The 17,828-nt window shown below is 36.4% G+C and overlaps 1 protein-coding gene across 6 annotated transcripts in view; it reads right to left on the reverse strand.

Annotated features, from left to right (window-relative positions):
* LOC131070127 (probable thiol methyltransferase 2) overlaps positions 1 to 16,782 on the reverse strand; it is a 45,721-nt gene extending 28,939 nt beyond the window's left edge. The window contains exons 1-8 of one of the 6 annotated variants that reach the window (XM_058005657.2): positions 15,121 to 15,277; positions 14,945 to 15,024; positions 14,010 to 14,135; positions 13,577 to 13,663; positions 12,932 to 13,032; positions 12,733 to 12,832; positions 12,497 to 12,543; positions 12,291 to 12,369 (exon numbers count right to left, since the gene is read on the reverse strand). In XM_058005657.2, the coding sequence (XP_057861640.2) occupies positions 12,291 to 12,369; positions 12,497 to 12,543; positions 12,733 to 12,832; positions 12,932 to 13,032; positions 13,577 to 13,663; positions 14,010 to 14,036 (441 nt within the window). In that variant the 5' untranslated portion in view covers positions 14,037 to 14,135; positions 14,945 to 15,024; positions 15,121 to 15,277. The other 5 variants (XM_058005652.1, XM_058005653.2, XM_058005655.2 and 2 more) reach the window with 5 other exon arrangements.
* Between the last annotated feature and the right edge of the window lie 1,046 nt (positions 16,783 to 17,828).

Raw genomic sequence — 17,828 nt, forward strand, 5'->3', positions numbered from 1 at the left:
TTGTAAAAGAAAAACAATTAGAAATTAGGAGGTAGAAGATTCAAGTTAAAGTAGAAGAGGAGGAAAGAAGAAATTGTTGACAAGACTACGTTGAAATTAATACATAAGTTTCATTGAAGATATGGTGGATCTTCGTGTCTTGTTTCTACATTTTGCATGGTTTCTTTCTACTTCTCCAATTTAGTTTAACTTTATTGATCTTGATGGAGAAATGCGATAATATGTGATGAATTCTTTGGTTCATACTATTTGTAATTTGCTGATTGTAAGCTAGAGTATAAAGTTAGTTTGAACCTAATTATTGTTGCTAAGATCAATTGTGGATACTTTTTCAAGTTGCACCAGCATTGAGTATTTAAATGAATGGTTCGCAGTATGAAAATCTTGTCATTTCCTTGGGAGATTGCAACAGTTTTGTGTAGATGTTATCATGGCAAGGCAAAACTTGGTTCGAAGGAATTTGTCTATCTTAGCATAATCCATTATTATCATTGTCCTTAGGATTAGCATAGATTCTCTAAACCCTTTCCCTTTTAATCTTTGTTTAAGTCTAGGAGGAAGTTCTAGTTGTGATTCATAAACATAAGTCCCTTTGTGATACTAGCAATATCACATCATTTCAACTGAGTCTATCTATTTGCATTGTCAAAACCTGACTATAGAAACCTTGGGGTAACCTTATTTGATCACATTACTTAGCACATAAGGTTTCCTTGCTCAAGAAAGGATAGAATACTTGGTATTATATTTAGTGTTCGAAGTGCATAAAAAACACATCAACACTACCTATGCATGAAATGACATTGATTGGAATCTATGGCTAGTAGGCATTCAAACATACGCATATCATTTGCTTAGTCTAGGAGGCATAAGCAGAAAAACAAAACACATTCATGAATTCAAACCAAAGGGTACTCTTGTGATGTCCCCATCCAAATGATAAGTCTATAGCACAGAACAACTAAAATAAGCTCCTTGTATTATCTTTAAAGATAACTTACAATTCATTAAGCAGAAATGAATAATTGTAGACATGAAGATATCTACCGATATAAAGACCATTCAACATATAGTGGCATTCCTTAATTATATAACAATCGTATCGATTATATACAAAGGCAGAACATATATATTATTATCGACATTAAAGAATGACGACTTTAACAGAACGAATGTGAAGGACACCTAAAAGTGGGTGGTGTATTGATAGGAGTTAATTATGTAGTGCGAAGTTTAGAGGAAATCTGTATTATCAAAGAGACCCAGTTTGATATTCTATAAGATATGAATATTTAGCAAGTTGATCGGCTATAGGTGAAAGCCATATTTTCGAAGACAAGTATGTTCCGTTACAGATTCTAGTGAGCCTATAGTATTATTTGATGCAAATATAAGTATTGGGAATAGACATTGAGGAATCAATATTAAGTAATTGAGGAGCCGAACATATTGAGTGTTTGATATAATTATTCGGATGATGAGATAAATGTGTCACTTTGGCAAGACCGATACACATAGTAAGAATGGGAAATACGATTTCTTCATGCCACCATGAATATTAGAATTAATTCCGCTAATGAACAACCCCTTCAAGAAAGATGTATGTGGCGGCAATGCCAGAATAGCGGATATTGCAACTATTAATACATTCACCTTAATATCAATGATTACTTTAAATATCTTAATGATAAACAACGATTAGAGACTTAGGCAACGGATATGAAAAGGAGACTAATCGGCACCTTTGGAATAATAAATCAATTGGTATGAAATGACACGTTGGGAAGGAAACGTGTCTTATCGACATGAAAGGATGTAACTTCTCCCTCTTGAAAGATATATTAGGGGGATATATAGAGGAATATGGAGGGGAGTCGGATAAAGGTAAATCTTCAGAAAAAGGGCAGCATTAATCATCTTCAATTATCGATCATGGAGGGGGATTAGTAGTCCGCAGACATCCAGATCAGATCAGACTGTTATTAAGTTCCAGACAGTAATATCCTGGGACTTGGTGGTATGTATGGGAATATGCTTAATATATATAGCCTGATAATATTTGTTATGCAGGATTTAATAGTAATATTTAAAAGTAATACTAATATAGATTATATCTCATACTTAACTTCACATACAGGGAGAGACCAGATCTGACGCATGTCAGATCTGTCTACCACTACAGGTACTTGGTAGAATAATGATTAGTGTTTTAGTAAATAGCAGTGCTAGTATTTTATATGTGTTAGGAAATATAATTTGATATATATATATATATATATATATATATATATACATGCAAAGGTTGATCAGTCAAATGATATTTTATAAATAATTACTCTGCAGCAAAACATATAGTGTGATATTATCTGTATATATATAGTGAATGAACAAAATATATAAAAGATTATGTTATCACTGATTTGATTCATGTTAAGAATAATTTGACTCTGACTCGAGTTAGTTTTAAAGTCAAAATATATAGAAATAGATAAATCATGGTAAAAATAGGCGTAAACCTAGTAGGGGACATTACAACTCTCCAAGATGAGTGATGAGAAACAAATGTCAAATGAGGGACTTCTATCAATCAAAAGCTAAAAAATCCATGATCAATCAGCTATTCGTTACAAGAGATAATGGATAACAAAAGATAGTCAAAAGATATGTACATTAGAGTTGTGTCCACATTAATACAACAATGAGTATCCTTATGCAATTGCAACCAAAGGAACCTAGGAGAATTTACAAACAATAAAGAATGAGATTGAGAGATGAGATGGACATCAAAAAATGCATAAACATCTGCCAAATGATCTTCAATTGACACCAAATCAACAGCATAGAGGAGGCAGGTGCAAGGAACTTGGAACTCGACTACAACCATTTAGAGCCATGATGACCTTTGTAAGGTGCATATGTCATCCATTGCATTTTGGTGCAAAGCACCCATGGAATCCATCAGATATGAAATCTAAAGCTTAGTCATCCACAAAAAATATTTGATGATGGCTACAACCAATGGCCATTAGAGCAGGAGGCACATGTTGAACATAACATGGAAAGAGCCATATTGGACAAATACTGCCAGAAGGGTCAAGTACAATTGGTGGGAGAAGAGCTATGATGACATCATCGAGAGGGGACATAGCCCACATGATGATCCTGTAAAAGAGGTCCAGATTCATTGTTTCAAAGGGAAGCCCAAGAAGCTTTGGATCATCAAATTGACTCTATCATCAGCAATTGATGCTATAGAAGGAGCGTCGCTATGGCAATAACTCAAAAAGTTCTTGAGAAGAATACAATGCAAAAAAGAGTGAGGCACATCGTGAAATTGGGTCTAGCATCACACAAAAGGGCAATACAAAGGAAGTCGCATTATGAAATGCCACTTTTCAACAATTGGTGCATCCCAACAAATGCCAACATGGTAGTGTTGTGATCATTTCACACATTGCCCCATCAAGATGGGGACCCCCTTTTTTTTCAGGTCCTAGCCTCTTAGTCTAGTCTCTCCCTCTCGCAAGTGAAATGAGTAAGTTCATAAGGTCTAGATTTCATGTGAATCAATCATGAGTTTAATTGAGGAGTGTGAAAGATTGTTAGTACTCGAGGTTAAAGGCAAAAGCTTCAAGTGCTTCTCATGAGGAGCGAAATTCACTTCGAATGCCCTTGACTGAGAGCGAAGTTGTTCCATGAGCCTTATCTTGCAAGTTTAAATAGAGAGAGTGAAACAAGGTGAGTGAGCAAACACTTAGTATTCAATTTCAAATCACTTCACCTCCAAGCCCCCAGGAGCGAACTTCATGTTCAAGCCTAGGGGAGCGAACTTCATGTTTGAGCAGAGGGGAGCGAACTTCATGTACAAAGGTAGTAGAGTGAACTTCACCTTCAAGTCTATAAGAGCGAACTTCATGTTTGAGCATAGGGGAGCAAACTTCATGTTTGAGCATAGGGGAGCGAACTTCATGTTTGAGCATAGAGGAGCGAACTTCATGATTGGAAGTAGGAGAGCGAACTTCATGTTTGGAAGTAGAAGAGCGAAATTCATGTACAAAGATAGTAGAGTGGATTTTACTTCACGAATTCCCAAGTGAGAGCAAATTTCTTTCATATACCCGAGGGAAGATGTGAGAGCATTTACCTTGAGCTGATTCGATTTGGAGTTGAAAGAAAACTTCATGTTCAAGCACCCAAGAGCGAACTTCACAAATTGAAGGAGAGGAGCGAACTACATAAATTGAAGGAAGGGAGCGGACTTCATAAGTTGAAGGATAGGAACAAACTTCACAAATTGAGAGAGGGGAGCAAATTTCCTTAATATTCTAATGCACTTTAAAGACTAATCAAACATTACTTTGGTGCCCCTAAGCAAAATTCAAATTTAAATAAAAAGAGGTAAGATGGCCAGCATGAAAAGGTAATTTGTTATTTTAAGTTTATCAAAACAAGTCGGCCCTCATAGGAAAAGACATAACCCTTCACCTTCATCACATATAAGAGGGAGTTTGAATGATTCATTTCAAATCATCAAATCAAACAAGTTTCTCTCTCTCTTGAGCGCATTTCATCAGCAAGCAGCGAACTTCATTAAGATCAACGAATTTTAGCATTAAAATTGAAGATTGAAGGGCGAACTTCATTATTAAACAACAGATTTCATCAACAAGAAGCGAATTTCATCTGGAAGAAGGAATATCACCAGCACATTTGTCCCAAGGAACTGCGAATTCATCTCTACAAGGGCAAATTTATTCATTCACTCTCAGCAACAGCAGGTTCTCCAATTGCATCAATTGATCACTAGCACTCATATCAGGTTAAATCATCAAAAATCAGGGGTAAGTGCATCATTTTGACTGATAAAAGATCAGGTATAGGTCTGATTAGGGTCAGAAATTGATTTTGTTTAGTAAATTAGACCTCCTTGTTTTATTGAGAAAGTGCAGATAGGTCTTGAAATCAGTCTTATCTAGCATTCAAACTTCATATTCATTTAGATGTAAGAGTGATTTAGAGCAATATCATAGGTTGCCTACTAAGTGAATAGGCTTCATTGTATCAATTTCACATACCTTTCACCATCTCCCTAACTCACATATCTCTTATAGGTGAAAGATGGCAGCTCCTAAACCGAATAAAACCATGACCCGTCATGTACTCATCAAGGAAGACTCGAGGAGCAGTGCATTAGAAACCAGGATCACGTCTCATTGGAGCAAATTAGGAGACACCAATCTCGGGAAATTCGACACCAAGAAGTTCAGACACCCGTCGTACACAAGTGAACCTACTGCTACAGCAAAAAAGATGATTGATAGTGGGATCATAAATGCAGCTGGCTTCCCTCCTGCGGTGCAATGCTACAAGTTAATTGTGGAGTGTGCCCAACATTATAACTCTCCCTCAAGAAGAATGGTGGTGAAGGATGGAACAGTACTGGCATATCTCTCGGAAAAAGCAATTAGTGAAGCATTTCATCTATCTGAGCCTAAGGGCATGGTCTACATAAGCATGGAAGGAGCTAAGTCCGCCTATGATGATGACCCAGATGCTTGTTCAAAGATCATCGACAAGTTCTGGTTAAAGAAGAGTAGAGGTGGTAGGAGCAAATGGCCCGACAGATTACATAGGGTGGACTTCAAAGATGAATTCAAAGACTTCATCACTCTACTTCATCGAGTGGTTGGTGCACCCGAGGCTTCTTATTTCGAACACTAGATGTTCCTACTTCATAGAGACTGTCACTCATGGCAAGGATACAATTAATTGGGCGAGGCTCATCAGCAACAGTATTGATCTACAGTTAAGAAGGTTGATGCGCACTAGAACATTCTATATGAGCTCCTACATCATATACTCTCTTGCAAGAAATTACGAGTATCCAAGACTTATGTATATGGGTATAGTCGAAAGAAGACCCGGAGAGATAAAGGTGCATGAGTGTTATACATAGCTTCATCATCCACCTAAATAGCACTATAGGAGAGTGAATGATGCATTCACTATGCACATCATGAGGATGCTTCAAGGTGGATTGCAGCAGAGACTGTCTCCAAAAGCACAAGCATTGGTTCAACAACATGGTGCATGGTTCATTCAATTCCCGAAGTTCACTTACATCAAAGTTCAAGGATGTCCTTCTCCTCCATACATGTTGCCACACTACCCAACAAACAGAGTGTGGAACCAATGTTTCTTTTCCTATTACACTTGGAGACTCTATTGAAGTGTGTCCTTCCTTTCAAGTAGCTGAGGATGCCGAGAAAGAGTTAGCACTCTATTCACTCAAGCCATTCACTCCCAGAGATTGCTTTGATCCATATGATAATGTAAAAGAAATTTTGGGAAAGAAGTATGGACACCAGTGGCAATTAGAGGACTATTGGATGAACATTCAAGATGATGTGGAAGTGAAGAAGATATATTCCAGGCTACCTCTCGATTTCATCAAGAAATGTAAGTTGTTTCATGTTGCTGATCAAGTTCAGGATAGCGGCAAATATCTTCAATCGGCCTACGCCAAAGAAAACAAGGAGATCAACATCAAGTGGGTTGACATGGAAGTTGTGGATTTGAATGAGTTGATGAAACAAGTCTTGGAATACACTCACATATGGATAGACGTATAGCACCAAAAATTGAAAGAGCAGAACGTAACAATGACATTCCTCTCAAAAGAAAGAGCAAATGGTGAAGATGAAGCAAGCGCAAGTGGGAGTACTCCTCAACCATCTCACTTAAGAGGTTCGAAGAGAAAGGATGATCATGGAGAAAAGGAGCCCTCGAGGAAAAAACATAAATCAAGTTCCAGTCGTCCTTCCTCTAGGCATGAAGAAGAGAGTTGAATCGGGATGAGAGACACGAAGAACCAAGGGTAGAAAAAGAATTGAGTCAAAGAGCAAATGAATCAATGGAATCCATAGTTCACAATGATAAAGGCAAAGAGAAATCATTGCAAGGGCAAGAAGATCTCACCCATCACATTCAAGGGATCGAAGGAGATGAAGAAGAAGAAAATGATGAGACTACTTCACCACCTAGAGATGAGCAAGTGCGTGAAGAAACACAGATTCAAGAAGGGAGATCCTCTATTCCTTAATGGCTTAAGGAAAGACTAGCCCAAGAAGTAATAGTAGTGGATGAAGAACCAATATACGACATAGCGAGCCTTCTAGACCAGACTCGAGAAGTCACCGAGAAAAGGAAAGCTACAAAGATGTCCAAGGTGATTATAGATGATTCCGGATCAAGGAAGTTGCAAATAGCTACTCCAAGGGTTGATAAATATGAAGGTGAGATCACAGCAGATGAGTATGATATGGAGACTATTGATTTGGGTCCACTCACCTCCGAGCAAGCCATAGGCAAGGCAAATGATTCATTGAAGGCAGTTAATGATATGCTAAGAACTGAAGTAGAAAAGAATAAAAGGTTAGAGAAAGAGGTAAGTGTGTGGAGGAACTACTTCCAACAATTCCAGGAACCATTGAGACATCAGAGTCCACCAACGATGCCACCACGCTTGCTTCCTGCTAAATTAGTTGATCATATGGAGAAGATTCATGGACACATGGGTAGAAGATTCATATACCAAAGTTAGCAAGTTCATGAAGGGCATAACGAAGACACTCGACACAGTCATAAAAGTTTTGGAAGAACTAATGTCCTCATAGAAGCCTTTGAAGCATTTGCTCATGCTAGAGATGTCATCATTCCAGTATTGCAAGTAATAAGGAAAACACCCAGGGAAGTTTTATCAAGGGAGAAAATAAGAAGAGAAGGATCTGTGCCCAGTTTTCTACAATGGAGTAGTCTACTTCACACGAAGATCATTTTTGAAGAAATTGGAAACAGATGCAGTCAAGTTGAAGATGATATGCATCGTATTCATGATAAGATAGAAGTAGCACAAATTGTTTTGGGGGGGAAAATTGATCCTGGGATGATTATAGAAGCCAAAGAATTGAAAGATAAGAGTTATCTTTCATGGGACTGATGGAATGATCACCAAAGGACAGTTGGATGATATGCTTGAACTCGTGGTATTAGCCAACAAAACTCAAGAGCTCGAACCTGAAAGGGAGAATGCCATGGTCAAGGCTTTCGATGAAGTCATGCACATGGAGGAACAATTGAAGTCTCTACCTCAAGTCCCAATGATTGAGATAGAGGGCATAATGATCAGATTCATTGAATATGCCAGAAGGGAAGGAGAGAAAGGAAACAAGATTCTAGAAGATAGTTTGTTATGATCCTACTTGGCAATTCATTTTCTCATTGGAGGATGCTTCCTCGATTTTTATGCCAGCACATGTTATTTTCTCATTGGTTGATTCCATGATAATGTTTATCTAGATAGGGTTTCATTTGTATCAAGCCCCTAATTAGGGTTTATGTGGCAAAATCTTGGCCCTTGATCTTCATTTGATCTCGGCCCTTCTTTGTATTTGGGAGTACTATATAAACTCCACTCATTTCATTTGTAAAGAGTTAATGAGTTTGAAAGTTGGATATCAGCTAGAGCGATTAGATGTTAGAGATAGAATTCAAGAGTTATAAGAGAAGGACTTCAAGAATTGTTGTTGTTTGGCTTTGGATTAATAAAACATTGAAGTCATGATGTTTTTATTCAATCTTTGAAGCTTGTTACATGTTTTTTCATCCTCTCAAGTCAATCTTTGATATTAGTTCAACTATCTAGATTGAATGATGGAATTTTGTACTGGATTTATTGTGAAACTCGCAATCCATACCACTAGCCTCTTACTGATTGTAAGTGCGCCTTGTGTGGTCAACTGGAATCATTGAAAGTGCTTAAGTTCAATTGTTGTATGCATTCAAGTGATGGTGTCTATGCTTAGTAACGATTTGAAAATCTCTAAATGTCCTTAGAAGATTGCACTAATTTTGGTGAAGTTGTTCTTGTATGGCGATGCTAAGACTAGTAGAGTTTCACTTATGTTATCCTTCATCCATTTATTCTTAGGATAGCTTAGAACTTCTTAACCCTTATCTTTTGCCCTTTTTTGATAAACATCTCATAGTAGTAGGAAAGAACTTGACCGCATACCATCCGCAAAGTGCTTCATAAGTCTCTTCATGCAAAAAGGCCCCTTGATGAAACAGCAATCACAACGACCACTCGTGCTTATCCACACATCAAGCCTGGCATTTACGAACCTTAGAGTTGTCTCAAGTGATCTTTAAGCCAATCTTCACCATTTGAGAAGCCTTTTTCAAGTAGAGGATTAGAAAACCTCCAAGAAGCAAGATAAGAGGAGCGGGGCTTGCTATAATCATGATGCTTCAAATTAAATTCATGCACATTGTTGAATTGACAATGGACAACCCATGGAAACATTTTGTTGCTAAGTTGTCAAAAGGACACGAAAGGTTGTAAGATCAATCAAATGAGAAAGGTGGGACCTATGCAAGTAAGAAGCTCACAAGGAAAACAACTTTCAGACTTGTTGAATGCATCACCGAAAGCTTTCCAAAGAGGGGGCTAAGGACTTGGTCAAAATTCACAAATGTGGTTGTGAGTTGCACCAAAGTATTGGAAGCTGATACAAAGGCTCCACAAACAACATGACACCCACAATTCAAATACCAAATCGCATAGATCTCTAGAATGTTATGAGACTTGAAAAAGGGATCTCCATGGATCACATGGAGGATCTAGGGCTGAAAAAATGCATCAATTGAATGGGCCAAACGAATTCATCTGTTGTTGCATGGATTTCCAAAATCTTTCAAAGGGAGGGCTGAGGACGAAGTCAAAATCACAAATTGTGCTAAGTGACACTAAGGTATTGGAAGCTGGAGGAAAGCCTACACAAACACCATGACACTTGTAGCTCACATACTGAATCATGTGGATCTCTAGAATTACCCAAAACTTGAAAAAGGGAACTCCACAAATCACATGGAGGATTTAGGGCTCAAAGAATGCATCAATTGAAGGGGACCAAAGGAATCCACTACAATAGGATGGATTCTTCAAAGGGAGTGTCTTTGAAAAACACACTACAATATTTTTATCAGCCAAAAAATATATATTGGAGAGATTCTGAGCAGATTTAGAATGCTGGATTGCAAACAACTCAGTACATGTTCAGAGCATATTTTGAAACTGTAATCAGATAATAATGCAGAGTTTGTTGATGCAACTACCTACAAATAGCTTGTTGGAAGTCTAAATTATGCAACAAGAAGAAAACCAAACATTTATTTTGTTGTTGGAGTTCTATCTAGATTCATGCAACAGCCTACAGAAAACCATTGGATAGCAGCAAAGATAGTTCTTCAGTGTCTAAAAGGAACTCAAACTTATGGGCTTAATTATTCTAAGGCAGCGAATTTCACATTAATCAAACAGTCACATTCCAACTCTGCAAGTGACTTTGAGTATGTGAATTCTACTTCAAAGTTTCCCAATGCATCTAGGGTCAAAAGTCATCTCTTGCAAATCTATAAGGCAGTCAGTATTAACTCTTTCCTCAACAGATGCAGCAGAGCAACGTAATAATATTATAGCTCAAAAGGATTAAAGGTTTGCAGGAACAAATATAATCAACAGCTCCTCCAGTCTACAATACATTACAATCAAATTGGCAAGAACCTAGTCTTTCACACAAAGTTGCATGGACACGGATACGGATACAAATACAGATACGGTATCCGATATGGATATGGCCTTTTTTTAAGACCCCCAATATGGATATGCTTGGATATGACATTCATAAAAATCACATATACATATATTTAACACAATTTTCTAAGTTATTAGAGGAGATTTTCATTACTGGACACATAATTACTACATAATAATTGTAAGCTGATTTAACAATTTACAATATGCAAAAATAGTAGAGTTGCACTGGAATATAACCCCAAAAAATGGGTTGCTGAAATAGAAAAACATTTCATTTGTTTTTCTCATTTGGTGTAGGTTTTGTTTATACCAATTTTTTTTTTTTAAATTGCATGAATGAGGTATTTTTAATATAAAATTATAAATTTTAGAAGATTTACATCAAATTCTGAAAAAAATCAAATCACATAGTATTTGGCGGAAATCAAGGTTTTTTGGACATGCATTGGTAAGTATCCGACATGTATCCGGTCTGTATTGAATACGTATCCGTCTTGGATACGGGGATATGTGTGCCCAAGGAGGGACATAGGAGTTTCCGGCTACTCTGTTTTCACAATTAAACCAGACATATAAACACAAAGTTTTATTTGATTCAACATCATGTAAAAGATGGAAACGTACAACTCAAGTATTGTCTGACTGCAAACCAGCCAACAGATATTCTCACCAAAGTGCTTGGACTCTTATAAAATTTAGGGGAATGCTTGGTTTAACTGTAGAACCTTCAAATTAAAGAGAGAAATGTAAATATTAATCTTAAGGGTTAATCCTATAAGTTACAGTAGCATTCAGTTTGCAATTTTTGATTGTTACATTTTTTTCTTTGGGCCTTTTTGGGGGAGAGCGGATGGACAGCTAACTATTTTTATTTCTCTATTCTGTTCTACTTTTCCAGTTTTCATCCTGGCATGAGAGAAAATTGAAGCCAAAAGTTTAAATTGGCATATATACCAAGATTCCACTGAAAACTAATTTGCTTGATAATATCATCCTCTAAAAAAGATAAATCACCTTAATTTTCAAGGAAGCTAAGTGAACATATATTTTTAAATAAGAATATCAAGTTTGAGTATATATACTGGATATCTCCATGGATGAAGCTTTGCATGCATGTATCCTGGAATCAATTTCCTTCAAAATGTGAAGAGAATATAGTTCCTTGGATGTTACTATTTAAAACACATAGCAAGACAATTCTATGCAGCCATGTTTATCATGTCACATTAATCCATAATAAGGAAAACAGTAACGGGTTTGAATACTGCCAAGAAGAATGATTATCTTTGATTTTTTCTCTTAATTGAATGAAGTATATCTTCCATTCTGGCACACACACAAATAAAAGTAATATCAACCAATACCAACTCAAGCATTCTGGACAACAAATCCTTTTATCAATTCCTAAACCTAAAACTGACAAACAAAACTTTATGCAACAAAGATTAGTAAATTGTTAATCCATATGCATAATTTGGCAAGGTGTTTATCCTGTTCATACTTGCAGCACTTTTATGTTAGTTTTCAACATGTTATATTGTTGCCAAAAATTACTTGGGAAAATATCTACGTAGGACCTAATTCATGAGTAACCTTTATGCCCATAAATAGTCTAAAATACATAAGCATATACCTTGCGTCTTTCAATGGCCATTTCATTGTTTTCAATTGAGGTTGCCTTGAAACCAAATGGATGTAAAACCTTTTCATACCTTGAAAAACAAACAAATACAGGTTAATAGATCCTCAATGCAAGGTTTGATACAAAAATCCGTATATAAGGCCATCAAAAGTATATATATTTTATTAACATTTTGCCAATTAATAAAGAGAGCTTACTGGAGAAGAGAAACTGCATAAGGTGGGCCTCCCTCATGATTGCTTACCTGCATATTAACCAGCAACTTCTGTTATCATCAGATTTTGCAAAGATGTTCGTTAGCATCAAATTACCTCTACATCTGCAACTGCCTGGAGTAGGAGTAAGAATTTTCAAGGGTGCAAAATCAATATCTACTTTTTTATTCCCAGAAACCAAGTTATAGGGTCAATATCTGGGCAGTGACGAGCATTACAGGGAATATTACTGTCAAAAGCTCTCCATCAGGTTTTAATAGCTCTGCTACACGCTTTGCCCAGGCAGGTCTCATCTGAGGCTCAAAAGCACAGAAAAACCTTCCAGTAGAAAAGAAAAGAGAAGAGTTAGACAATAACTAAAACAATATTTTAGAGCTAGAGAACAAACTCGGGAGTACTGAAGGAGTGGAAACTTACGTGTAATCAAAGATAAAATCAAACTGCTCTGTTGGAGCCCATGTGAAAAAATCTTCCTTCAGAAACTCTAAGTACTCAACATTTGGAGCACATGCAGCCAGCTTTTACGAAAAAAGAACATCAATTAGTAATGTTTCTTTAAAGGACCTCCCAATCAATGCAAAAATTCTAGATAATAAATTTCTTTTAAAAAAGAGATTCAGCAACCAGGAAGAAGACCATAACATTTAAATAATGAAAGGTTTTGATTTCAACTGATTCCAGTTTAAATGAATTTGTTAAGCCACTCTGTTAAGAATAAAGTCTGCTGGAATCTTATAAATTTCAAGATAATCTATTCTCATATCAAAGTATTGCATGATACACTTAATTGATCAATATCAATCCTGTGGACAGAAAACTGCATTGCTGTAGTTTTTTCAAACCCTTTTGCCTCTGCAGAGAAACCCTATGGCAACGAAGCTTTGAAAAAGTATGTAAATTGAAATCAACGTTCAAAATACAATATAAGAATCCATTTAGTAAATTTGTTGTGCTTGTAATTACAGTGAAACTTCCTTATTACTTATGCAGCATATACAATCCACAAAATGACATTTATTTTAAATCATGGCAAATGTCTAGCTACTACGTTTCAAGATTTACCTCTTGTGCTCGTTTAATTGCAGTTTCAGAGATGTCAACACCTACCACATAACGATTGTGGTTAGCAAGAGCCACAACATCATACCCCTGGACCCATAGGCCAAGAAGTGTGTTAATATCATGTGAATTTGTGTCTCATATCATGAACATATGCCTGTAATTCTATGCCAAAAGCATTGAATCAAACCTACTTCATCCAATCCAATCGATTCGTATTTAATCAAATCTACAAAATTGAAAGCGATTCTCATTGAGCTAATTCTTTCACAAAACTTCTGACTTCTGCGCCCTGAATGGCTGAAATAGTGGATTGAACTGGTAATGTAAATAAAAAATTAGAGGAAATCAATTTTTTTTAAGCTTTGCTCAATGTGAGTTTAATGTAGCCAAATAAATAAATGTTTTCGAAATTGATGAAGAATATGTACCGCACCACATCCAGGAACCAAAGCCCTGCCATATGGGAGAAGACCTTTTTCTATCAGGTGTGAAAGAATTGGAGTAACATGTCCGATATCCCAGGGGATCGCTCCTTCCACCCAGCATTTGTCCCATGCATCTATACAGAGATCAAATTTGAGTCATAAGAGCCAATCAAAGCCCTCTAAGATTGTCATAAGTGCAAATTTAAAGTACATTGCTACAAAAATCAAGATATAAAGATACTTGTTAATCCGAAAAGTTATGTAAATTTTATTAATTTGCACAGGGAGTGAGTTATGAACTTTCCATTCAAATACTTGCCTGGAAGGGGTCTATAAAATTGTACAGCCATGTAACTTAGATACACCAATGAGTCAACGACTCAACAGAAATGATAGTCATGTAAGAACATTATTCATTTCAGTAATTATTTGCTAACTATTAAATATAACATATCTGATCCTTTCATAACTTGTGTGTTAAGATTGATCTTTCCAAAATACACACTTATCATGACTTTATGACAGATTTCTGTATGTTGACCAAATTGCTTATACCTGTGACCAATCTTTTGAGTTAACCGTGGCTCAACTAGGGCTCGAACCTAGAGGCTAGGACTTCCCAGGTGCGGTTCAATATCTCTAACACTGAGCATGAGTTTGCTCGGAGTGTCTATTGCGAGACCATATTCCAGACAATTGAATCCTATCCAAGTTAACCATAATATATATATATATGTGTGGTGGTTTCGCTGTATACTTTTTCTCGCTAGTACACCCATGGACCTTTTAAAGCTAATCTTTCATATTTTTTTAAACACAAACACAATACAATTGTTAGTGGATTGTTGTGTGCAATGATGGTACCCTCTGTCTTGTGACAAAAATAACTCCCAATCTTTTTGACAAACTTAAATTTTATTTTCAGAAAAGGTGATGCCCACACCCCAATTGATCAGCAATTAGCCTTATTCATCATCCGGATGCACCAGTTATGCTAGATAATCAAGGAGCGTTTAATGGAGCCTGTCAATGCAGGATGGCTAAAATCGGTCAGTTCCTTGCAACTGGCAGGGTAGGTAAAGATGAAAACAACAAACACAAAAGTTTTCAAAATTCTACCTGAGTGGTTACAAAGAGGTGAAGACCTTGAACACTTTCAATCACACACATAATTCATACGAAGTTTTACTGATTGAAGATAGCTGAGAGGAAGTCTGTTCCATAACTCATCAAGAGCGTGGAAGAGCAATTAGATGGGAAGAAGATTACGGAGATACAAGACATACCCATCGGCTGATTATTGACTAGTTGTCGCATCTTCCTTTGCCTCTCCAAATTTGCGGCACTCATTGTCGGTTGATTAATTGATTGGGATGACAAATTCCTAAATACTGTCAGAAGTTTTACTTCGCTACCGAGAACGGTTCTATGCCTCACCTGGCCATTGCCAACCAGAGAAAGCAATTGGGAAGAACGTCCGAAATTGATAAAAAAACGCGTGGTGTGCATTGCGTGTACACAGAAGTTTTGCTTCCCGTCCTCATTGCTTTCAAGAGTTCTAGTTTATTCCACATTTCTTGCGGATTTTCTTCCCTCTTTATTTTCGATGGATCTGTTTGCTCTTTAAATCACATCTAATTCTATCATTTTCTTTGTTAATGTTGGCCGTAACCGTTGACTGCTTAACCCAACCTTTCCCGTTCACGTGTCTTTTTATGTTACGGTTTGCCGTTTTGACCGTTTCAAAGATTCCGTTTTCATTTTTGCCGTTACCGCAGAAGTTCCTTCCTTCCCCATTGCCCCACCGTTTCCCCGGAACGCAGAGCTGCTGTGTGATGATATGGATCCCCTGTTGAGCGCTGTTCATGAGCTTCTGAGCATCCCGAAGAAATGGAGAAGCTCCTCAATAACCACACGCGCACTAATATTTTGTACACCAAGTATAAAGAGACCAGAGCGTGCCACTAAATTATGGCGTAGGGTTTGACTGTAGTGCAGAGTGATGAAAACCCTAGGCGGATATTATCCATCTGTTTATGGAGGAACTTGTGAGCTGATAAATTCTGTGAATATGCTTGAGTGCTTAAATTTGAAGATTGTAATTTATTCATGTTTCAAATTTAACTTCGACAAGTTTTTTGAATCATTTGACATTTTTTCCTTTGTTTCTCTTGCATCTACAGATTAAACTTTAAAAAAACTGGAATGAGTTTTCTTTTTGAGTTATTGCTAATTAGAGGTCGACTCCCAAATGTGAGCGATGTTGTTCTTTCATTGGCAATGAGTGTCCTGATAAATGAGGATATTTTCAAGCAAATGCAATTGGCAGGTGTAAAACCAAATTCCACAACCTTTGCCAGCATCCTCCCTGTGCCAAAATGGGAGCTTTGGAAAAGGGCAAGGACATCCAGCAAAGCTTAAAGGATTTAGAAATTTTGTGAGATGTTGTATTTGCAACTGCCTCGGTAGACATGAATGCAAAATGTGGAAGAATAGACAATGCACTTGGACTGTTTGAAAACATACCTTCAAGAAATGCGATCTCGTGGACTGCAATGATTGCAGGATATTCACAAAAAGGATTTGCTGAAATGACTTATTATAATTTCAAGAAAATGCAGTTGTGTCTGTAAAGCCAAATTCTACAACCTTTGCAGGATCCTCCCTGCCAATGCAAAATGGGATTTGGAACAGGGCATGGACATCCATCAAAGCATATAGCTTATTATAGCTGGAAATATTCTGGTATACAAAATATGGAAGAATTGTAAATGTCCCAAAATGTACCATTTTGGGATGTACCTGATTTTGCCTAAAAACAACAATTCTAACAAATCTAATTTATTTACAAATTAAATTACATAATTGTAATCTCAATTTTGAGAAAAACCTAATTTAAGTCTTATAAACAATATTAATTAATAACATCAAAGTATTAATATCATTACTCCGTGATAGTATATAAATAATCTTTACAAAAATCAAAGTATCCTAAAACCATTCATATCTATTTTATAGTTTATTCTATAATCAACCATATTAGGCATCGATGGAAAATCTTATGAGAGACTATCTTCCTAATAGAAAATAGGTAAATAATTACTTATCTTATATTTCTTGATGGATTGACAATTTAATCATATAAGTAAGACTCAAAAGCTTCATGTTTATGTTGAGATGGATATAATAATACCTGGCTATCAATTGTTTCTCTTAATATTATAGAGTCTTTTTCTTAATTTCTAACTTGGGTTCATTTTGAAATTCTTTTTTAGTTTTCCAACAGTTTGCTCTCTCATTTATATCTTTCAATTAGAGGAAGTTACGCCCCTTCATTAACATTGATTTGCAAGTCACACTTTCAAATCCCACAAAGGGGTAAGATAGTTTAACTCTTTTAATATGGGTTGGTTGTCCTTATTAAATCTAATTACCTAATTTTATTTATTTATAAAGGTTGTGATTTGTATTAATTAAGGGTTGCTAACCCTAGTTTTAAAGTGGAGTCATGACAATCTACCCTTCTCAAGATTGCTTGTCCTCGAGCAATATTAGTTTTTATCTTGTCAACTAGATTCTTTGCCAATGTGATGATCCCTACACAATATCATGGGTATCTCGTTGAGTCAAAAGCACCTGATCTTTCCACATATTATGATGAGGATTTGAAGCATGACTCACATTGATGACCTTAATGGTGAAGTTATCTATTAATGTTGGTCTTCCTTCCTATTCATCCAATATGCAAAACATAGGAACATTATAATGATGTACTATAGATGATACTATGGGTTTATGCCCAAAGATGGTGGTCAAAAAAGTGGACA

The sequence above is a fragment of the Cryptomeria japonica genome, chromosome 1 (assembly GCF_030272615.1).
Source record: "Cryptomeria japonica chromosome 1, Sugi_1.0, whole genome shotgun sequence".
Classification (NCBI taxonomy): domain Eukaryota; kingdom Viridiplantae; phylum Streptophyta; class Pinopsida; order Cupressales; family Cupressaceae; genus Cryptomeria; species Cryptomeria japonica.